This window comes from Rhinolophus sinicus, chromosome 13 (assembly GCF_057876585.1).
Source record: "Rhinolophus sinicus isolate RSI-liver-muscle chromosome 13, RSI-T2T, whole genome shotgun sequence".
NCBI classification, from domain to species: Eukaryota; Metazoa; Chordata; class Mammalia; order Chiroptera; family Rhinolophidae; genus Rhinolophus; species Rhinolophus sinicus.
In genome coordinates this window covers 44,337,955-44,361,570 of record NC_142513.1, presented here as the reverse complement: position 1 = coordinate 44,361,570, position 23,616 = coordinate 44,337,955, and the positions used below count along the sequence as shown (strand labels likewise).

At 47.4% G+C, this 23,616-nt stretch overlaps 1 protein-coding gene across 2 annotated transcripts; it reads right to left on the bottom strand.

The window, feature by feature from the left end:
- Positions 1-1,062: 1,062 nt before the first annotated feature.
- Positions 1,063-14,101, bottom strand: GZF1 (GDNF inducible zinc finger protein 1). Of its 2 annotated transcripts, none has more exons than XM_019718667.3 (6): positions 13,892-14,101; positions 7,820-9,190; positions 6,324-6,418; positions 4,602-4,769; positions 3,657-3,814; positions 1,063-3,241 (listed from the first exon to the last, which is right to left on the bottom strand). In XM_019718667.3, the coding sequence occupies exons 2-6, from the start codon at positions 9,169-9,171 to the stop codon at positions 2,891-2,893; spliced, it is 2,124 nt and encodes a 707-aa protein (XP_019574226.2). In that variant the 5' UTR covers positions 9,172-9,190; positions 13,892-14,101; the 3' UTR covers positions 1,063-2,890. The 2 variants fall into 2 exon arrangements, with proteins under 2 accessions (XP_019574226.2, XP_019574225.2); XM_019718666.2 differs by having other exon boundaries at positions 13,672-13,949.
- Between the last annotated feature and the right edge of the window lie 9,515 nt (positions 14,102-23,616).

Sequence of the window (23,616 nt, the reverse complement as noted above, 5' to 3'; positions counted from 1 at the left end):
CTTAGGTATGTGTGTGTGTGTGGGGGGGGGGGGGGGAGATAAGAAATCCTGCAGTGACTCAACTCTGTTGCCAGTGTGGGCATTTCTTTAACTTTGCAGATATCTATACAGGTTTAGCACGTGCCCCTGGGGAAGATGAAGCCCACTGGCCACTCAGATCCCAAGTTCTGTGGAGGAAAAGGTTGTCGTAAGGGGTAGTGCGGGCCAGCAAATCCTGTCAGAGAGCAGTAATGTTTAGGTCTGTGAGCATTATTCACAACTTAAAAGATAATTCAAAGAAATTTGAAAACTGAACAGAACAGGCCTTCCCAACCTAGGAATTCTGAGAAGTTATTGATCATTTAAGGTTATCTTATTTCAGAATCATCATTTCCTAACAGAAGCCACCATGGTGGTTTAAAAATCTGGTTTTGCTAGCCTTGCTGAGTCCCTGTACACAGTGGGTGGTTTCTGGGGCTTGGCCTGGGTGATCTTTTGTGATTTGGGTTGAGAATATTTCCCATGAAATGGTTGGAAGGCACTAAATCACCTCCTCAATCACCTGTCCTGATGCACTAGCAGCAGTGCCAGCACTAAGGGCACTTTCCCAATCAGGGACTTGGGACTGGTATATGAGAGGGTAGCCTTACTTTCACTCAGGGAGGCTATACTTGGCTTAAGAGAAATAGGGGGAAATATCCCCCAGATTCTTTCTTATAGGTTTTTTAGATTTCTGTTCTCAGGGGCAGACTTACTTCCCAGGAAGCAGAGAGAGAAACAGATATACTAGAGAAGTCTCTGTGATGCAAACTTGAACATGGCATTGAAGAAACCAGTCCACTTACGCACTCCACAGCAGCAGCATGCAGATTAGTTTTATGAAGCAGAGGTCAGTGTTACTTATCACCAGGCCTTTCACTTCTAAAAAAATAGAAGTGCAATCCACACAGTTAAAATTAATTAATCCTAGGACTACGGACCTTGATTTTAAACTTCATTATTCACGAAATTAAGGAAATTATACTTGTTTCAATCTACAGAGACTAAATTTTAATAATGGAAATAAACTTAAGACTTGCAAAGCACATTTTACAAAGCAAACATTTATTAACACATTAAATGGTTTTTTGTAGAATTTCTAAAGAAACAAATTCAAGACAAAAATTCTTCCAGTAGGTAACAAAATAATCTATTATTTAAATTTCTTCTCATTAAGATGACTTTACTCCATGAAACAGTACATCGGTTGGGCAGGTTCATTCTCTTACCAAGAATAAAATGGTTGTGTGACAGTCACTTTTTTTTGTTTTGTAAACACAACTAGGATATGTTGTCATAATTGAATTTGAAGTAGTTCAATACTGCTATCTTCAAGAGCAGGTGTGAAACATGTTATCAGCACCTAAAACACCTTATAGTGGCTTTAGTATGTAACATGTTACAAACTAGAATAAAATAAGCACTTAGGAAGAAAGTCTTCCCTCAGTTTCTGGCATAATGCAGCTGTCTTCATCCTGGAATTTACGGATAAAGTGACTTTCTCTCAGCAAATGAAAGTGTTTTCACAGCAAGTTTAATAACTTAAAATGGAGAAAAACAACTGGTGAACAAAATAATTCTTCAAGGTTCTCTTTTAAATTAATGTTTAGGGTTACATGTGAGTTAAAGCATTTCATAAGCACACAACAAACAAAAGCCACTGGAACCATGAATCAGGCTTAGCAAATACAGCAGAATCATCTTCTCATTCGTTACAAATTCATTCTAAGCAATAATTAAGTCCAGCATAAGACAGCCAAAGGTGCATTTAGGACAAAAGTTACTGGTTCTTCACAACATACTCTTAAGGCATAGTCAATGAGTGTGCCAAGGCTTTTGATCCCTTCTATATTCTCACATGCTCCCAAGGAAACAAGTGTGGCAATTACTTGCCTGTTGCTAGCTCTTGATGTAGAAATGAGGAAGTTTGGGTTGGTCAAGAGTTACAGAAATTAAGTCAGAAAAACCAAGCAAAAATACTAACACTGTGCTCTAACAATCACCTCATTGCTACTTGTAAATAAAATGACTACACAATGTTCTCAAGCCTCTTGTTTAATTTTTCACCTCTTTGCAAAAAATACTACACTGTTTGCTGCTAAAATCTTTGGTAGGACAGCTTTTACATTATTGGATTTTTAGGAATGAAACTGAACAGCCACATTTCATTTTTAAAGCTATTTTCTGACAAATTTCCTAGCTGCATATGTACTTGCTGTGAGTCGAGATTATACTAAGTTTTTTTTGTGTTTGTCATTCCTTTTTTAGTTGGGGGGAGGGGAATTAATGCAGTAATTCATTTCTTCAGTCCCATTCAAGGGTCCCTAGAGCAAATCTGATTTGCTTCAATTTGACACAGAAGAAACAGTTGAAATTACATGGCCTCAGTTTTATTTCAGCGGGCAGAAAAATACCTTAAAGGTACCAGAGAAATAAACCCACATGGAAATATAAGGCAAGCTGAGAGACCAAGGAGACCATTAACATAAAGTTCATGAGCTGGATCAATGCTATATAGTCTACTATTAAGGTAAACAGTTGTCCAAACTTCATAAACATCAAGATAATCAAGCATTAGAATGATTAATGCATATAGCAGCCTACACCAGAATTAAGTGAGGTTATGTTAATTTAGATTGTTGATAAACTGTAGCTGAGGTCATGCAGGTCAGAATTTTAAGGGACAGCTTTAAAAATGCTTTGATAAAGACGTGCAGGTTATCAGAAATTGAGGAAAATCTGCGGCAGCCAGTCTTGCCCACTACTTTGCCTGCAGGCAGTTCTTTTGCTTAGCCCCTGATATCATCTTGCATATAGCTATTACACACCCAAGACACAGGATGGGACCTGCTTGGCAGATAACTTCAAGCTCCTATTCCATGCTGGTCAAAGAGTGAAGTTGTGTGGGCATCGAGTCTGTCTGTGGAGTCAGCTCGCTAAGCTCACTGATGGTGGTAGCCAACAGAGCGTCCTGGGACACCACAGAATCATCTGACTTGCAGGCTATGTGTGCAGAACTGTTCTCATGCACAGTAGGTACGCTGTCTTGGACTGTGGCCAGGTTGTGAAAATGGCCATTTTCTGCAAAAGACAGCAATTTATCTGAAAGTTTGGATGATGCATATTCTTCATCGGGCTGTTCAGTCTTGTGTCCTTCACCATTCTTCGGTGAGCCATCTACAATAACAAGGAAAGACTTCCATGGAGTATTCTTATCATGTATCTACAAATCAAACACAAAACAAAAATCAATGAATGTATCTGAACAAATATCTATAAATCTTCCAATTCACAGCTACTTAGTAACAAGTACACCTTTAAAACAATAGTCTCTTCAACTTAAGTTTCTATAGCAGCAGACTTTCACTAATTGTCTATTATCTTTTTACCATCACTATTGCTGTATTGCTGTTAGAAAGTTTATCATGTATTGTGCTTTCCTGGGCTGTGCCTTCCTGGGCCTCAAGACTTGTTCTTTACTTCACACTGTGAATGTGGTCACTGAGGAAGACCTGAGGAAGAAAATACCTGTTGTCTTCTATAACCACCTTATGGAATGACAGGCATTTCTGACTATCCAGGGATATGCATACCTATGGACCAGCAATATGTCATTCTTAAGCCATACTATTGCTTACTGAGGTATGTCGCCGGAGAGTGGACTTGTCTGTAAATGTCCGTCCACACGCATTACACATGAACGGCTTCTCTCCTGTGTGGATCCGATGGTGGCGCTGAAGAGCATTGAGTTGGGTGAACTGCTTACCACACTGGTCACAACAATAGGGACGTTCCCCTGAGACATGAAGAGAAGAATATTGGTTGATCTCTTTAGCCTGCTGTATTTAATTCTGAATACAGTCTGGAATAATACTATTTGTAAACCACTGGAAAGTGTCAGCATTCCCATATAAGGAAGATTATGCTGGGAATGATTCAAGGTTCAACTTACAGGTACAAATTTACTACAGGTACAAATTTACTACCGCTATACTGGTTTCCCTGATCCAAAAGTAGGGTGTTCTCATGAAAACTTTAATAAGCCAAAATGGTATAAAACGAAGAGTATCCTCCACTTTCTGAAAATTCACGTTACTCTTTTTTCAGTTAGTGAGAATGGGTACTAATGTAGGTCTTTTGTAAAACTGAAGTAGCCTAATGTGAACTTTTGGAAAATAAAAATACAGGTAATACCAGAGTTTAAGGCCTATGCCAAAGGAGGGCCAAAATCCATACCTGCAGCTGGTATTACATCTATAGAAATTTTACCTATTGTCCATAGTAATGGAATATAAAATTCCAAGTCCCACAATTGAATTTGCATGCATGTATATATATATACACTAATATGTATAGATTATCCCTAATTCTAATCTGAAATGTTAAAATGTTGACACATCCATACCTTTCCAGTTTCTCAGAACAAGAAACTAGAAACTCAAAAATTTTTAAATGCTATCATGACGTACAAAGTTTGGCTAAAGTCTTTTCCTAAAGCTAAGTTCAAATTTTCTAAGTCAAAACCTTTGGGAGATTTTTCTTGCCACACTGAACTCCCTTCTCTGGTGACATTCCAGCCATACCTGTGTGGACTTTAATATGCTGATAAAGTGAATTCCGCTGGGCAAAAGTCCTGAAACAAATTTCACATTTAAAGGGTTTGGATCCAGTATGGATTCTATTGTGATGTTTTAAATACTCCTTAGAAGCAAAACTCTTGCCACACGTTTCACACATAAAAGGTCTTTCACCTACATGAAAAAAATGAAACAAGGAGTTACAAAGGATACAGGCACTAGAACACACAGGAAGAGTGACTCCACACTCTAAAACCCATACGAACTTCTCTCAAAAGCAGCTTGGCAGGCAGCGTGTTACATTTTCTAGTTAAAACTGTTATAAAATATCTATAAAATATCTGTTTATGTAAGATGCTTGCTACTTGCTGAAGTTGGTGTAAAATATCCTTGGAAATCCCAAGAAAGATTCTACTAGACTAGAATTAAAGAAATCATTCAGACAGCTCACATTTTGGAAATTCAGTCATTCCAAACAAAGAAATTATACAACTTGTTTGGAGAAATTCAGATTTTTTTTTTCAAAGAAGCAATTCTATGGACATTCATCAGAATAAAAGTCCCTCTTGAAAGGAGAGGATGTTCACGTTGGCTATGTTCACACCTATTTTAAGAGTAGCAACTCCCAAGAAATTTGGACTGGATTACAGAAAAGAAAAAAATGTTTAAATACCACTTCACGTTTAGTTTGAATCCTTTAATTCCATAGATAAGACTCATCTGATTATTAGGTATACCCCTGATTTCACAAACATCAAAATAAAAACACTGGCTTTAATAAAATCTGAATATATTAATATTTTCATCAAATGACTGATTTTAACTTAATCTTTCAGTATGATCTGACTTCACCTCTACTCCTAAGTATTAGACACCAATTCTGCTGCTTGTTTTACAGTCTAGTAATTCACATCATTAAATGCTTCATCTCTGTTTCACCTGCATTTGAACTTGAGGATCATAACAGTGCTTAGAAGTAAAAAAATTTTTAAATACAAGCAAGAAAGAAGGAACTGGGTTAGCATGTATACAACAGAGTCTGTACAGTTCTGTCATAAACAGGGTTTTCTGAACTTCAGGGTTACTATGCTAAATCAGAATAAAGCCAACTTAAATTTTCTCACTCACATAATAAAATATCACAAAACTTTTGGAAAATAGAAATGAGATAATTCACCACCATAATACATCATATAGTTGGGATTAACTATGCTTAATTGTGCACTTTTCAAGTCAACACCCAAGCACAGGTGTTTTTCAGAACGTTTAGAGCCCTCACCCCAAATGGCCAGGGTGTGAGCCAGGAGAGGGTAGATTTTTCCAATTTAGTGAACCTCTGTGTTTGGACAATCATATTCTTTCTAATGATTTTCTAGAAAAAGCGAGAGGAAAAAATAGCATATAGGTTTTCCCATATTCTGAACAATTTATTTAGGCCAGATTCCTGAAAATGTAATTTGGGACTAAAGTAGTAGGAACTGTTTCATATCTTTTAATACATAAGATCCACTTGCCAGTTTCTATTGCCTAGTGTGCAAAAGGCCATCACCACAAACACACCAGTGCTAGAAGCAGTGGGCATATTTTATTCATTTTTGCTGACTTTCTAAATGAGAAAGGTAGATCAAGACCTGCACCACTTTGGTAGATGCCAACTTCTAAATTAATAAATTGCAGTTTTTTTCTACAGCTAGGAAAGACATTAATCACAACAGCAGGAGTATTTACCTGTGTGACACCTTTTATGATAAATCAGCATGTGGTTCTGAGTGAATCTTGCACCACATTCATCACAGACAAAAGGTTTTTCCCCTGTATGAATTCTGAAAGTACAACATTCATATGGTAACTTAGGATGTATTTCAAATCTCACTTTGCAATATAATTTTCACTCTAGCCTGCAAAGATAGTTTATTCCATGAGACCTAATGAGAATGACTGGAGTAAAAGGTGAGAGGCCCATAATCTCCATCCCCAAGTCTGTGCCTGCACAAGGCCAAAAGACTGATACACGTCCCCACTAACACTCCAGGTCCACCCATACCTGTTGTAGGGTTTATGCTGTATGGCCTGTGCAGGCAGACACCATGCTTTTACATATTTTTTAAAACACTAAACAGCACTGTGTCATATTTGTAGTTTCCTTATTCAGAATAATCAACCACAAACACCTTAGGAACTATAGCTGACGAAGTACCACATGACCAAAAATTTTACTATCATTTCCTAAGACTATGTATGACATAACCAGTCTAGAAAGAACTGTTCAAAATGCCAAAGAAACCTGGTTTCTGAAAATGTGTAAGCATTTTAATTTCACAACTAGTATGAAGTAGCTATCAACCACAATTCACTGAGTACTGCCTAAGCCAAGTTTTTTAACTTGTTACAAAGAGTAAAAAGATGAACACTATGCTAACACCCCAGAGACTGGCCCCAGTGTGAGGGCAGATCTAGAATAGGGCAGAAAACTGCTTGTCTGGATTTGAAGCATAAATACTGAGCACCGTAAGGAAACATTTAAAAACAATGTCACCCACCTAACAAAATACTGTCCGTCCTAACTGGAGTATATATAGACCAACCAATGGCATAGCTTCCAAGCCTGGAGAATGAACAGATGACCAGAGAAGTGTCCTAAAACCCTAAATGTCATCTCACTGAAGTCTTGAATGGGACTGTGCGACCCAGATGGTCACAGGCCCAAGTTCTAAATGAAGTCAGGAAAGGAAAAATGAAGATAATTAGCCTCAGGTGTGGTGCGAAGTGTACACATCAGAGGCTCCTCTGGGAGTGGAGAGCCCTGGCCTGCAGTATATGCCAGGTAAGACCTGCAGGGCCTGTGTGTTCAGCAGTCCTCTGCTGTCCTGGTTCTGTGCCCAGGCTTCTGTGCTGTGGCCATGGACAGGAGCCAGGAAGTCCTCATTGGCCCGAGGCCCATAGGAACACTAGAATTTCTGTACACTAGTAGGACAAAACCATCTCATAGCATCTCTACCCAGAAAGAATTCAAAGATGCTTCAAAATAGCTTCCCAACTTTTAGAGGGTACGAGTTATGAAGTGAAATATCCAGAGATGTAGCCACACTAGTCAAAATCCTCAAACTACCGCAATTTCTGACATGTATTTCAAAAAAATCAAGTTAAGCCACATTCTGGAAAAAATATTTTCAGAGGGTCTCTGCGATTTCCCACACCAGTAAGCTGGAGCCAGGTGCACGTACCTCATGTGGGTCTTCAGTGCCGAGGGCTGCGAGAACTTGGCCTCACACTCGGTGCAGCCATAGGGCTTGAGGCCTGTGTGTGTCCGCTCATGGAGCCGCAGGGCTGTCTTGGAGCTCAGGCCCTTGCCACACTGCTGGCACTGGTGCCGCTCCCCACCCCCCTCATGGACCTGCACCACATGCCGCTTGACATCCTTCTTCCTCTTGAATTTCTTCCCACAGAGCTCACATGGGAAGTGGCGCTCGCTGCTGTGCACGTGGCGCTGGTGGCTCTTCAGGTTGCAGCGGTTGGCGAAGGTCTGGCCACAGGTATCACAGCGGTGAACCACCTCAGTGGCCATTCCGTGGTGATGCCTGATGTGCTTTAGGAAGCTCTTCTCATACAGAAAAGCCTTTTCACAGACAGTGCACTTAAAGTTGCTCTTCCTCTTCTCCCCCTCCTCACCCTTGCCGTCCTCCTCGTCCCCCCACCCTGCCTTCTGTAGCACCTCCTCCACCTCAGTACTACAGTCCTCATTCTTGGTCCTTGGCTCCATCTCTGTTCCCCCAGTGTCTGGGCTAGAGTCTTGGAGACACCTGTAGTCCCCCGTGTCATCCTCGGCATTTTTCTGCTGCTCCCGGAGTCTCCTTGTGTATTTCTTTTTAGGAATTTCCACAAATACCTTTCTGCCAGCCAGCCTTCCACTAGCTCTTCTGATTTTAGGGTAGGAAGGCTTAACGACATCTTTCTTCTTGTCTGGTTTCTCCTTGGACTTCCTTGGGGGCATATCTGACAATACACCATTATTGATTCTCTGCACTGGGGGATCTGAGGAGTCCACGAGGCCATTGGGGAGAGGACTGTCCAGAGCCACACCTGCCCTGGCCTCAGGAGCAACACTGCCTTGGGAGCCACTGCTCCCTTCCGCCTCCTGACACTCAGAGAAATTCTGCAACTCCAAAAGTACCGACTCTAACATCTGTTTCTTTAATTGAAAACAAGTTTCTGATAAGTCCAAACATTTTAGCTTTTCAGCCATTTCCAGCATTCGCTGCACCCGATCTTCTTCCACCTGTACCTTTGCAGTATAGACAAACTCAAGAAATGAAGCAAAATCAACTACTTGCACTTCATTTAAGTAGACGTTAGTCCTAGTACCATCCACAGTCTTCTCATTAAGGAACATTTCCTTAAAAAACTTACTGGTGGCTGCCAGCACCGCCTTATGGGCCATGAATTCTTCACGGACACCCTGGTACTCCACACTGACAGTCACATCACACAGGTGACCCAGAAGGCGTAGTTGATGCATTTCATGCAGGAGGTTAATCGGTGAGGATTTCGATTCAAGCAGAACTGCACCACTTTCCATGTTTCTAAAAGAAAAACAGCTTTGAAGACAAAAACAAAAATTATTTCATGCATGAGCAACCACCAAAATAAAAGGATTAAAATTATGAGGATTCTTTCAGTTCTTTAGAGGATATAAACTGATTTAACAACCTAAACCTAACTTTTCTCATGTAAAGATTCAAATCACACTTCACTTAGTTTTCTGAAGTGAAGTCCTGGTGCACCTTCATAACACAATATATGCATGAAAAAATAGCATATTACTAAGATTTCCCCCAAGGATAAACATAAATGATTAAAGTTATAATTAATGAAATACATTAAAACAGTAATTTGCTTATCTAGGTGTGGGGCCAAACCCCAAAAAGTAGTTTCCAGGCTCTCGGCCTCACATAGACAGGTGCTGGCTCAGGTAGTAAATGGCCATCAACTGTGATTGCATGGCCATCAGCTGTGGCTAGTTGGCCGTCAGCTGTAACCAGTGAGCCATTGGCCACTAATATAACTGCTGTGGCTACGCTAGGAGAGAGGAGAGAGAGAAAAAAAAAGTGGGGGCTAGCAAGAAGATGGCGGCTGGGCTGGCAAGCGCGGATGGCGGTTTGCGGACAGTGTGGATCCAGCCTCCAGTGAGAGTATAGAGCCGCCAGAGAGAATATAGTGGTATGACTCCCCCACCTATGGCTCCGTGGGTGTTCCTTTTTGGCCTCACCATATCCTGCGTTCTTGTATGGGGAGCGGGAGCAGAGACCCCGCAGGCCGCCCCGCACGACAAATGGCGCAGCGAGCAGGGTCCCCTGCACGACAAATGGCGCAGCGAGCAGGGTCCCCCGCACGACAAATGGCGCAGCAAGCAGGGTGCCCCGCACGACAAATGGCGCAGCGAGCAGGGTATGGTGCCGACCAAAGCTCCCCGAAGGGTGGTGGAGCAGTTTGTGTGTATGAACACCCAGTCTGAGGAAGACCAGGAGGAGCAGCTGCCGGAGAGCTGGACCCCCGTGGAGGGGTGGGAGGACGTGGACGGTTCTCCCACCAGCACAGGAAAAGCCATGCAGCTGCCAGAGAGATGGAGCCCCGTGGAGAGGTGGAAAGATGTGGACGGTTCCCCAACCAGCACAGGCCGGAGAAAGCGAAGGTCGTTGCAGCCCTGTGGGCCGGGAAGTTCCTGCTCAGGCAGCCCGGATGCAGGACTTATAGTCCCAGGAGGTAACGCTGCTGAGTCCTCCGTGGGAGATGAGGGTGACGTCAAGGTCATCCCTCACCCCCAGGACAGCCCTGGTGAATGACTATGGACTATGGGGAATTGCCTTCCATCCCTAATTTAATGGACCGCTTGACTGTTTGTTTGGGAACTGTTGTTAGTGGAACTGGGGGATATTTGCTTTGGTCTCTTGACTGGCCGCCATTGAGAATATGTAAGCACCTTGATTGTGAGTTGCTGTTGTTCCAGCAGGGTACCCTGAGAGGCACAGAGAGAGTGGCGGTGCCCTGAGAGCCCTGGCTGTATCCAGGAAGTGTGGCTGTGCCCACAAGAGTGGCAGTGCCCTGAGAGCCCTGGCTGAGTCCAGGAAGTCTGGCTGTGCCCAGAGAGAGTGGCAGTGCCCTGAGAGACCTGGCTGAGTCCAGGAAGTCTGGCTGAGCCCTGAAGATACCCTGGCTGTGCCCAGGAAGTCGGGCTGTTCCCAGAGAGAGTGGCAGTGCCCTGAAAGCCCTGGCTGAGTCCAGGAAGTGTGGCTGTGCCCACAGAGAGTGGCAGTGCCCTGAGAGCCCTGGCTGTGTCCAGGAAGTCGGGCTGTTCCCAGAGAGAGTGGCAGTGCCCTGAGAAATCCTAGCTGTGCCCGGGGAAACTAGTGGTACCCTAAGAAGTCCAGGAAGTCTGGCCGTGCCCAGAAGCACTGGTGGTGCCCTGAGAAACCCTGGCTGTGTCCGGGAAGACAGGTGGCACCCTAAGAAGTCCAGGAAGTCTGGCCGTGCCCAGAAGTACTGGTGGTGCCCTGAGAAACCCTGGTTGTGCCCAGAGAGCCTGGCTGTGTCCAGGATATTGCATTCACCCCCAGGCTCCTCGCACAGGTCCCCTCGCGGAAGACGCTTGTCGCGTAGATTGTGAGGCGAGAGCCTGTAGGGGTGGAGTGTGGGGCCAAACCCCAAAAAGTAGTTTCCAGGCTCTCGGCCTCACATAGACAGGTGCTGGCTCAGGTAGTAAATGGCCATCAACTGTGATTGCATGGCCATCAGCTGTGGCTAGTTGGCCGTCAGCTGTAACCAGTGAGCCATTGGCCGCTAATATAACTGCTGCGGCTACGGAGGAGAGGAGAGAAGAATGGGGCTAGCAAGAAGATGGCGGCTGGGCTGGCAAGCGCGGATGGCGGTTTGCGGACAGTGTGGATCCAGCCTCCAGTGAGAGTATAGAGCCGCCAGAGAGAATATAGTGGTATGACTCCCCCACCTATGGCTCCGTGGGTGTTCCTTTTTGGCCTCACCATATCCTGCGTTCTTGTATGGGGAGCGGGAGCAGAGACCCCGCAGGCCGCCCCGCACGACAAATGGCGCAGCGAGCAGGGTCCCCCGCACGACAAATGGCGCAGCGAGCAGGGTCCCCCGCACGACAAATGGCGCAGCGAGCAGGGTCCCCCGCACGACACTAGGTCATTTTCTAATTTGCTTATAGACACAGACCCCAAAACGGTAACAGAATTTATGGCAACAATGTCTGGTTCTTTAATCAGGAAACCAAACAATTAAAACACATGGCTGCTACTATCTGGGAGCAAACCTTAGAAAATCATGTCTGCCTTTGAAAACAACCAAATAATAAATAGATAAATACTTTTAATGGAGGAAAGAAAACTTCATGGAAAAGCAGTTCACAATCCATGGCCATTTCCAACACCTCTAAATACCTCATAATTTGAATTACCGTTACACGATTGAAGTAATGCAAGTCCCACAGCATTTATAAGCTGTATTAACTTGGGCAAGTAACTTCTCTGAATCCTAGTTTGCTTATCTGTACCATGTTTCCCCGAAAATAAGACCTAGCCAGACAATCAGATCTAATGCATCTTTTGGAGCAAAAATTAATAGTAATTTGTATAGTATTAATAGTAATTTTAATAGTATTAATTTGTGCTCTAAAAGATGTATTAGAGCTGATTGTCTGGCTAGGTCTTATTTTGGGGGAAACACGGTAAAAGGCTGGCAGGTTGTTGTGAGGCTTCAGTGAGTGCAAACATGTCAAGTGCTTTCAGGGGCGCCTGAGACTTGTTCACTAGTTGTTAATGGCTTCCCACGCACCAGGCACAGGTGCTGTTTTTATCCCATTTCACAGAGGAGGAAAGAACTAACAAGATAACAGTAAGTGATTTGGCTGGGACTTGAGCCTGGGCCTGGTGGCATTCTGGACTCATCCTGAAACTGCTCACACCCCTGACTTCAGCAGAGTTGCTTTTATTCCCTGTATCTGTCCATAGCCATGGGCACTGCACCTGCACCCCATCCTGAGGTTGCTCTCCTTGCTTTCCATAGTACGCCACACCATCTTGGGTCATTTCTTCTGCTTTGCTGGCTCTCCTCACACCTCAAGACTCCCTGAATATGTTCGTCTCCTCAGGGTTCACCCCCAATCCTTCTACTCCTGAATCTCCTTCTTCCAAGTTTGCTTTGGTTTCTAAATCTCCACCCACCCATCCAAAGTGCCCATCTTTCTTGTAGCTTCCTTCAGCCAGATTTTAGATGTCATCTCAGACTCAACACATTTAGAACAGAACTTTCTTCATCGTCCCTGAAAAAAGTTCTCCTTCCCTGAAGAAAGTTCTCAACTATCACTTCTCTAGTACCATCTGTGATACATGAAGCTACAACAGGCTCCCCACAACCAGCAGTCCTATAAACATGAAAAAAGGCTGCCTCAGAGGTAACTGTATAAACGACATCTACAAGGCCTGAGCAGCTTCACCTGAAGGAGACTCCACAGTAGACAGAAAATACTGACCAAACCTAAGTCAAAGCTATGGGGGGGAGGGGAAGGGACGCAGAACACTTGCCCATAGCCTTTCATTGATTCCAGCCCCAGACTTGGGAGAAATGGCTGAGGATGGCTCTCTTAGCCTGACGCCCAAAGTTGCCAGCAGCCCTCCACTTGCCCAAATCTCTGCAGTCCCAGAGCCCTTGAGCAGATGGTCAGGGCAGCCGAACAGTAACTTTGGAGTCAATAAAGTGGTTTCTGAGCACGATTTCCCATTTTGCCAGAGCACGGGAAAGGAAGGAGAAAGGCAACAGGAATATTCGGGTCTGGGCATCTGCCACTGTAATTGGTTGGCACCCTGGCAGCACCTCTGTCCCCGAGCATCGTCCTACCTTCGGTTTCTCTGCGTGGTGCGTCTACACTGGGGAGGCTGCAGCGCTAGAGCCGGGCCTGAGCCTGAGTGGGCATAGCACCTGACGAGGCCCGCCTTCGGCCCCCCACCGCAAACTCGCCACCCGCCTGCGACCGCCCCTCTGCCCCTCCGACCCACACAATTACCAAGGACACACGGCCCCCGCTGCAGGCTGACCCGAGTGCCTGCTCCGCCGCGGGCATGTACGGCGCCCGCGTGATCAGGCCTGGCCCTTCGGCCCGGCAGCGCGGCCCCCGGCTCCTGCATCCCTAAGGCCCGTCGCTCCTCCGGGACGAGCCCGCGCGGACAGCCAGGAGGCAGCGCTTGGGTAAAGGGGCCAGGCGGTCCAGCTGGCCGAGTACTCACCCACCCAGCCGCAGCCGCCGCCACTGCCGTCGCGCGTCCGCTGGACCAGGCCCGCGGTGTGGGCCGGCCAGCTGGGCGGGGCGCGGCACCGGTGCGGGCACCGCCGATTGGCTGCCACCGGCCCAGCTCCGCCCCCGGTCGGCCCTTCCCCCTCGCGGGGCTACGGAAGGGCCTACGCCCGCACGTCCAACTGCGGAGGCCGTTAGGGCAGAGTTACGCGAACCGACGTACCCGGGGGACACGCGTCAGACGGGCCGTACAAGATTGCGTCACTGGCCGCGAGCCAAGGTCTGCGCCTGCGCACAAGGCAGGGATGGCGGCGCCGCAGCTGTCCGTTGCGAGGCGCCCGCCCCGCGGGAGGCGCGGGCAACTCCAGGTCACGTGAGCGGCGTGGTCACGTTGAGTCAATCCCAGCCGCTCTCCCGGGGCGCTGGCAGCTTTCGTGCCTTGTGTAGCCCATGTCGCGGTCTGCCACTCAGAGGTGAAGCGGGTCTCCGAGGCGGTCCAGGCTCCCAGGCATGGCATTGGCAAAGGGCAGATGCTCTGCTGGCGTCCTCCGGCTGGCAGGCGGGGAATAAAGCGCATCCACTTACTGCAGAGCGTGGCCGGGCTAGGTCGGGTGTTCTGGCAGGCGCCTGCCTGGCAGCGGGCATTCTCCTACTCTCCATTGCATGGTGATTGTTCCGAGAGTCCCCAGCCACGCACATGGCTTGATGGGTCATTACTGAATTTCCCCCAAAGACTCATCAGCGCCTCACTGGTAAACAACTTAAGCCCTAAGAGTCTAAATTCTTCTGTTCAAAATTCTGCTGCTACCACCCATCCTTAATGCAATTTTAATCAAAACCCTGCTTTGCAAGACTTGGCTGGAATTAGACTTACAGTTCTGTTAATTCTGACCTGGGCGTCTGGCTTCTGGCCACTGCTATAGTTTTGCTAGGTCTTATTCTCCCTACTGCTGCCAGCATTACATTCAGCTTTGTCTTATCTACAGGTTGTGTTGGTAAGGTTTGGGAGTGTAAGGCAAACAAAACTAAGAGGCTTAATGCTCCCTGTTAAAAATAGGGGAAGGCATTGTCATGCAAGGTCTCTGCCTGCAGGGTCTCTGGCTCCCTCCCCATGTAAAAACACAGGATATGGTGAGGCCAAAATGGAATACCCACAGAGCCATAGATAGGGGAGTCATATCACTATATTCTTGCTGGCAGCTGGGTTGGAGACACAGGAAGCAAGAGCCACACTGTCCATAACCTGCTATTCACTTTTTTCTGCCTGCCTACCAACCAGCCAATCAACATATCCTGGCAGTTACATCAGTAGCCAATTGGCTAACCGGTTACAGCTGATGGCCAACCAATAACAGTTGATGGTCATTCACTACCTGAGTCAGCACCTCCCCACACAAGGCAGAAAGCCTGGAAACTGCTCTCTGGGACTCCCCCCACACTCCACCCTTCCAGGGACTCACCTCAAATCTACACAACAAGCATCTTCCGAGAGGGGCCCTGTGCCATATGCCTACATGCAGAAAGAAATAGCAGTCTTAGGAACCAACAATGGCAAATCCCTTCCATTTGGGAGGATACATGGTAGCTTTTTGTCCTGGGAAAAGAGGGTCCCTGCCACTGGCTTCTTTCCCAGTTTGTGGTACCAGACCTTTATGGCAGTGCTTGGGGTCCCTTGCGTAGTTTCAACGTGTCACATAACAGGAGACCCCAAAGTAGGCCATAGCGAGAGCACATAGGTTCCCCGCAAAATCATCCTGGTATCAGGACGTCCATATACCACAGTGATTTGCGGTGGCCACTCAGCCACCAGGCCTGGCGTCACTTGCAAATCATGAGTCAAACCGGCCCACCATGGGGCTTTCAGGACCAACCACCGACAATGGGAGCTTTTGACCTGCCAGGGCCAAGTCCATTGCTGCCATTCCCCTGCTTTCAACCATGTAGGTGCTGTCAGCAAAATATTTCCATTTCTGCCATAGCCTGGCTTTAACACAGTTTCACCTGTGGTAACCTGTAATTGAATGGGAGCGGCCATTCGATGTAGCAGAGCTTCTACTGGTGTCAGCCTTCCCTTCTGTGGTCTCTCATTCAGGACTCTCAGGATGTCCCATAAACAGCAGGCCCAGTCACGCATCATGGGAGGGTGTTTTCACACCCAGAGGCCTTGCTTCAAAAGGCCATTGTAGTGTTCAGTCATGCCAGCTGCTTGTGCATTGTACAGGGTATGAAACAGCCATTGCACGTCCATCCTGGCAGCCCAGCGCTGCACTTCTTGCCCCGTAAAATGGGTACCTCTGTCACTTTCAATGACTTGGGGGTGCCCATAGAGGGCGCACAGCTGTGTAAGACCAACCAATGTATGTCACTGATCCGCAGCCAGACACAGCCAAGCAAACATCAACCCCGTAGCAGTGTCCACTGCTGTGAACGCATACATTGCATTGCGGGTTTTAGGTAGAGGTCCAACGTAATCCACTTGCCAGCGAGTGAGGGGCGCTCTCCCTCGCATAATCTGCTGTATCTCCCAGGGGAGCCTCCGCCTTTGGGGGCTGTCCTGGGCACAGACGACAGTCATAGCAGGCATCTGCTGTCTCTTGCCTTGTCAAAGGCAGACCCCAGCATCTGCTCACCTGCCACATGGTTCTGCTTCCAGCGTGCTGCAATTTCCTCTGCAGCCAATGGGCCACATCAGTGGCAGGAGCCTGTTCTAACCATCAGACCCATGCTAGGGCATCTGCTTAATCATTACCTGGGGACACTAAAGGGGAGTGACCTGTGACATTCATTAGGGTCACCTCTTTTCTCTGGCCTAGGTCCCAGAGTGTCGCACACGGGCAGTGAGGGTGCGAGAAGGGGCAGTTTGGGTTAAGTTTTTTAGAAAGAAACAAACAGAGACTTAATGCAGTTAAATCTCTCTGAAGGCCAAGGGTCTCTCAGTCTCAGAGGACTGGAGCCCAAAATATGGCCGACTGGGGGTTTTTATTGAATAGGTATGCAAAAACAAGAGAAAGCAACATTGTTTCTTACACGGTCTCTGAAACTCACACATCATAACAGAAAAATATTTATCTCAATCACCTTTTGTCAATTAACAGCAGAAGCACAAGGTCCCACAATGTCCTAATTAAGGTATGTACCTTCTCAGGGTCAGAAGGGTCAAGTCTCTTATTTTGTAACAGTTCCGTGGAGCTAAGTGGAGAGAACTGATCTTTATTGTTTTTGTAACTTCTCTCACAAACAGGTGCCAGGGAAAAGGCAGAGCCGGCAACAGCTTTTCCCAGGCAGGGGGAAGGGGAGGCAAAGCCCCTTCCCATATTTTTCTAAGGCAGCTCATTGGGGTCCCCACTCGGTTCCGCCTGGCTTAGGTTGTATGTCCCATGAGATATCTTACCCGTCTTTGGCTGCAAACCATCTTTTGGGAACCAGACAGAGAGACATAAGGTGTAAACATAAGGATGGAACAAAGACCCAGAAAGGCACAGTCTTACAGACTCTTCTTTCCTTAAGGAAAGACACGGGGGGACAGTTGGCTAGGCTGTTGTGTGACTACACCAGAGGTCCTGCCACATGGTTTGACCCAACAGTGGACGGTGTCCCACCGACCAGTTTTGGTGTTTCCACGCAGGGAGCCACAACGTTAGGCCCTGGAACACAGCCCAGCTGTCAGTACAAATAACTAGGGGCCCGAGCTCGTGGCTGATTACCATCCACACAGCCCGTAGCTCAGCCCACTGGCTACTCTGGCCCATCCCAGTATCAAAACAAATGGTGTCTGTTTTGGACTGCACACCAACAGCTGTCCAAACAGCTGCAGCTCCTTGGCTAGAACCGTCGGTAAACCAGGCATCCTCAGGTACTGGGGGCTGTCCTTCTTTGTAGGGCGAGGGCTCCAAGTCCTCGCCCTTAGGCAGAGTGCTTGGTTCAGCCTGGGCTACAAGCTCCACAGGCCCCAGGATCTGTTGTAGCTCTGTGCTCAAAGGGCTTGAACTAAGGGTGCTATGTTGCTCCAAGTAGGCACCCCACTTAGCGAGGGGGGTGGTCTGTGCCAACCTCCGTTTTGGGTCCCTGGGTCCATGTATGGACCCACCCCTGGATGGGATAGGTTGTTCTAACCAACACCCGTGCCATTCCTGTGATGCTTCTGTGGCCACTAGGGCTGCATACACAGCAGCCAGCTGTTTCTCTATTAGAGAGTAGCAGACTTCCACTCCTTTCCACAATTGGGACCAAAATCCCACTGGCAACCGGAGAAGCTCCTGCCGTTGCCAGAGGCCCTAACCGTACGCCTCTTGGGTTATGTGAACATCAAGTTCAAATGGGTGGCCAGGGTCTACTACTTGCAGAGCCTGTGCCTGCTGCACTGCCTGTTTTGTGGCAACAAAGCCTTGCTCTATAGCCTCTGTCCAATCCCATGAGGCCCCCTTTTTTATCATGTTATACAAGGGACTTGCCATTTGTACTAAATGGGGTACCAATGCCCGTCAATACCTCAGGAGACCCAAGTATGCCTGCAGTTGGGACACCTTGGTCGGCCTAGGAAAGGCTTGTATTTTGTCAGTAATCACCTCAGGTATGATCTTTGTCTTACCCGACCACAAAACACCCAAAATCTTGACGGATAAGCCAGGGCCTTGGACCTTTTCCTTGTTCACCATGCAGCCCATGTGACTTCAGGTGGCAGAGAAGAGAGGGAGCTGCTTGCTCTAAATCTGAAAGAGAATCAGATGTCAGTAAAATATCATCAACATAATGAAACAAGGCCACAGAGGATGGGTGATCCCACTGTGCCAAATCCTGGGCTACGAGCCCATGGTGGACAGTAGGGCTGTGCAAATATCCATGCGGAAGGACTTGAAAAGTCCACTGCCGCCTGTCTCAAGTAAAAGCAAAATGCTCTTGACACTAGGGTGCAATGTCAATGGAGAAAAAAAGCATTGGCCAAGTCCACTAGTGATACGTCCCCAGGCGAACAGTCAGACGATGCATCAAATCATGTATTGAAGGCACTGCAACGTGCAAAGGTGGCGTCACCTTATTTAACTCCCTATAGTCCACAGTCATTCGCCAGGTCCCATCTGGCTTCTTGACAGGCCATACTGGGGAGTTAAAGGGACTGTGCGTTGGCCTCACAATATGTGCCTTCTCCAATTCCAATATTGTACAACCAATCTCCTCCTGCCCTCCTGGCAGACGGTACGGTCGCACTGTAATCATGCGCCAGGGCTGTGGCAACACTTGAGGAGGGTGGTGAGCATGCCTGCATGTCACTGCTTTCACCACCCGGAACTCTCCTACTGAAGTCTGTAAGTTGAGGTCATGTAGCACGTCCCACCCTAGAATACACTCCTTAATGGGGGAGACATACACCATGTAGGTACGAGAGGGAAGCCTTCCTATACCCCGTGGTAAGGAAACAGCTTTTACAGTCACAGTTTTTCCTCCGCATCCATCAATGCAGATTGCTGGTCCGGGGAATAGTTCTGGGTTCCCATAAACAAGACTGCACTCTGCGCCAGTGTCAACTAGGGCTAAAACCCTCTGCACATTAGAAGGAGACCAATGTATGGACAGTCCCACGTGGGGCCTCTGGTCCCTGCTCATCCCCTCTGACCGAGTACCTTGGCCCCACCCCTAATCAAGCTGAAAGAAGTCAGCCTCAAGTAGCTCGTGAAGTCCTGAAGGGGCACAGGTCGCACTTTCCCAGACTCCTCCTTTAGGCTTCGCTGGAATTGCTGTTTCCAACTTTTCTGGAATTGTGGTTTCCAACTGTTTCCAAAGTTGCAACAAGAGTGCATTGGGTTGTCGGTCTGTTTTTTTCCTAATCAACCCCTGCTGCCAAGAGATCACGCCACATCTGCATGCGTGTTACTCTCTGAGGCCCACGATCTCGCCCCCTTACTTTTGACTTGGGCTTCCAGGTCTTAACTTCTTGGACCTCCTGTCTTGACTTCCTTTACCTCTGGCTTTCAACATCCCCTAGGGTGGACATGGCAATTGTAACTTCATGGATCCACCGCCCCACATAGGGCATAAGAATGGCAACCAAGGATCCAAAAGCACTTGTAGGGGCAGTATCCAAAACCAGATCTCTCATGCTCATTGTAAAATGCTCGTCATCCAGCCCCCACATATTAGGGTTGAACGTAGCATGTCTGATACCCATTTCATGGATGATTTGAGTAAATTCAATATGCGATTGCCATTGACTCACATTGTCTGGCAGCTAGCCAGCCTGTCCCCATACTGTGCGTACCGCAGCAGTGAGCCACTCCATTAGAGAATGGTTGCCCTGGTCTTGGGCCAACCTATGGCAATTCTGTAACCTCTGTTGCAGGGACTGATGCCCCGTCACAGAGGCTAGCTTTTCCATTTTGCCTGGATTGCAGAGAATGCTGTCTGCTCCCTCATCCCATAAACGTAGTAGCCAAGCCGAGACTGGCTCTCCAGGGCACTGTCGGTACCGCCTTCCAAGCTCCTGCAACTCAGTGGGAGTGTAAGGGGTGTAGGTTGTGAACTCAGTCACAGCTGGGTTACTGGCAGCAACACCCCCGGGGCCCAAAGGTTGCTCATGCTTTACCTTTTGCTTCAAGATTGGCCGGGAGAAGGGGTTGGGAGCTACACTGTCTCCACTGGCTTCCTCTGCCTCTGCCTCAGAGTCTCCACTGTGGGGCTCCTCCTCTAACAAGTAGACCCGAGCTTCCAACACCTGCCCTTGGGACACCTGGTCCCGCACCTGGGCTATTCCAGCAAGTGCTTCCTCCGAGTTATGATGCAATCCGGTGAGAACCTCCTCCAACCAGCAGTCCCGAGCTTCCAGCGCTTGCCCTCGGGGCTGCTGGTCCTGCCCATGAGCTATTTCATTAACGCGCTCTCCATGTTATGATGCAACGCAGTGAGGAACATCCAGCCCACATGGCAAGCTGTACCCTTCACCTCCTCTGGCAACTGCTCAGCCAGAACCTGCAGGGCCCTCTTCACGCTGGCTGGAGAGCCTTCCATATCCTCCCATCCCTCCTCGGGGCACCAGTTTCTGAGAACAGTGGCTACCGGCTACCACACACTGTGTGGGGGCCACATGTCCTCCTGCGCAGAGTCAGACTCCATTCCTACCTGGCCGGAATCCTGCTCGCTGTGCCAGGTGTCTGATTGGGTGGCGGCCTCATTATAAAATGTCCGCAACCCTCGGTGCCTACGGCAGCAGCAGATTACCAAAAGGAAGGTGATGCCTTCTACGGCCAAGAGAGTGGTGTACCATCTGGAGGCTTGAGTCTACTAGGCACACCACACCTCCCGTTCCTGACGCAGCTCCTCACAGGTCTCCCAAATCTGAGCTTTCACATGCACAAACTGTTCCACCATACTTTGGAAAGCTTTGCCCGGAACCAAACCCTGCTCACTGCGCCGTTTGTCATGTGGGGTCTCTGGTCCCATTCCCTACATAAGCATGCAGGATATAGTGAGGCCAAAAAAGAACACCCACGGAGCCATAGATAGGGGAGTCATACCAGTATATTCTCGTTGGCAGCCGGGCAATATACCACAGTAGAATCCACATGATTCGCAGTCTGCCATTCACTTTTTTCTGCCTGCCTGCCTGCCTGCCAAGCAACCAACCAATCAACACAGTCCAGGCAGTTACATCAGTAGCCAATTGGGTAACCATTTACAGCTGATGGCCAACCAATCACAGTTGATGATCATTCACTACCAGAGCCAGCACCTCCCCACGCAAGGCCGAGAGCCTGGAAACTGCTCTCTGTCCCCACAGGCATATTTCCTCCCCTTTTTCTTTGAGTATGCGCTTGAGAAAAATGGTCATTGTAAATACAGTCATGCGCCGAATAACGACCATTAGATGGACCACATAAAGGACAGTGATATACTGGATAACCTAGATGTGTAGCAGGCTCTACCATCTAGGTTTGTTAAAGTTCACTCTATGATGTTAGAAGAACCACGAAAAAATGACAGAAGTTGCCTAACTAGCATTTTTCAGACTGTATCCTGGGGTGGTCATTAAATGACCTATGACTAGTTTATCCTCTCTTTGAAATATACATAAATCCTTTTGAAGACTACCTAGGCTTTGCATCAGCTTTATGGTTGGGAGCCATCTCTTCAAAATGTAAGCATACAGGGAAATAGAGCCCTTTCCTTGAGAGGCTAGGAGCCCAACTTCAGTGGGCGCCTTGCTTGAAATTGCAAAACTAACTCCTGTCGTAAAGATATGAAAAGTTTGCTTTTCCTCTGGATAAAGCCAAATAGCTAACCTAGATGGTCATCCCAATTACACATCTCTTCTCTGCAGTTTCCCCCAAACTGGTACCAAGTCTTGGATTAATTATAATGAAAATAAGAAAAAAACCTGTTTAATGTTTACGAGTGAACCACTATGCTAAGCATGTTACTGGTATTAGTCACTTCTCACAAAACTCTGTGAAGAGGTAGTATTATCCCCATTTTACAGATGAGAAAACAGGCAAAGCAAGATTGACCAATTTACTCTAGATCATGCAGAGAGCAAACACCGAGCCAGGATTTGAACCTCCACAGCGTGAGCTCTACCCAGACCACACCATCTCCCCGCATACAGCAGAACAAAGAAGCTGTCTCTTCTCAGATCAGATATAAAATCTCACCTGTGTGATTAAATAACATTCCTGGTTTGCATGAATCCAAAAGTGAACATTGGGAAATGTGGTTTGTAAGATATTGGGAGGAGGGTGGGGAACAATGACAGTTTCTTGTAAAAGCTCAAGGATTCGGCCTTTATCAGCTTAACTGCGTCACCTCCATCCCTGACCACTACACTCTCCTGGTCACATGGTCCTGGATGCAGATCTGGCAGTGGCCACAAGCCCCTCAGCACGGGCCATTTGTATATCCTGTTCTAATAGTCCATCTTCCCCCAGTTAATTCCTATGCATCACCTCGGTCTCCATTCAATCATCTCCCCCCAAAAAAGTCAACCCCAGATCCCTGACCAGGACAGAGTCCCATAGCATAAGCTCAGTTTTCCCCTCAATAGCTGCAAGACTTCCAGGTAACTAGAGGCATTTAGGAAGTTGGTGACAGAAGTTCTGTCCAATCACTAAAGATGAAGGACTTGAGAAAAGATCATTGTCATGCGAGGCAGCCTGTGGGGTCTCAGCTCCCACTCCCCACATGGTGAGGACATGGTGAGGCCAAACAGAACACAGGACATGGTGAGGCCAAACAGGAACACCCACGGAGCCATAGATAGGGGAGACATACCATTATATTCTCGCTGGTGGCATCCGCCTCTCTGCAATCCGCTCTTGCTAGCTCAGCCACCATCTTCTTGCTAGCCCCATTTTCTGCTAGCATAGCCACGGCAGTTATATTAGTGGCCAATGGCTCACTGGTTACAGCTGACGGCCAACTAGCCACAGCTGATGGCCATCCAATCACAGTTGATGGCCATTTACTACCTGAGCCAGCACCTTTCTACATGAGGCCGAGAGCCTGTAAACTACTCTCTGGGGCTCTGTCCCCACACTCACATATTCTCCATGGTGGCTGGTAGAGACACAAAAGCAAACATCCGCCAGTTCCACTACATGGTGTTACGTTCCCAAGCAAACAGTCAAAAGGTCCATTAAATTAGGGATGGAAGGCAATTCCCCATAGTCCACAGTCATTCACAAGGGCTGTCCTGGGGGTGAGGGACGACCTTGACCTCATTTGCATCTCCCA

What these genes read in the sequence shown, in the direction of transcription:
- GZF1 (XM_019718667.3), bottom strand. Translation starts at nt 9,171, where the DNA reads ATGGAAAGTGGTGCAGTTCTGCTTGAATCGAAATCCTCACCGATTAAC. An exon ending in GCACTGAAGACCCACATGAG is followed by an intron (nt 6,419 to 7,819) that starts GTACGTGCACCT and finishes TTGTACTTTCAG; the next exon opens with AATTCATACAGGGGAAAAAC. An exon ending in CTCTCCGGCGACATACCTCA is followed by an intron (nt 3,242 to 3,656) that starts GTAAGCAATAGT and finishes TTTGATTTGTAG; the next exon opens with ATACATGATAAGAATACTCC.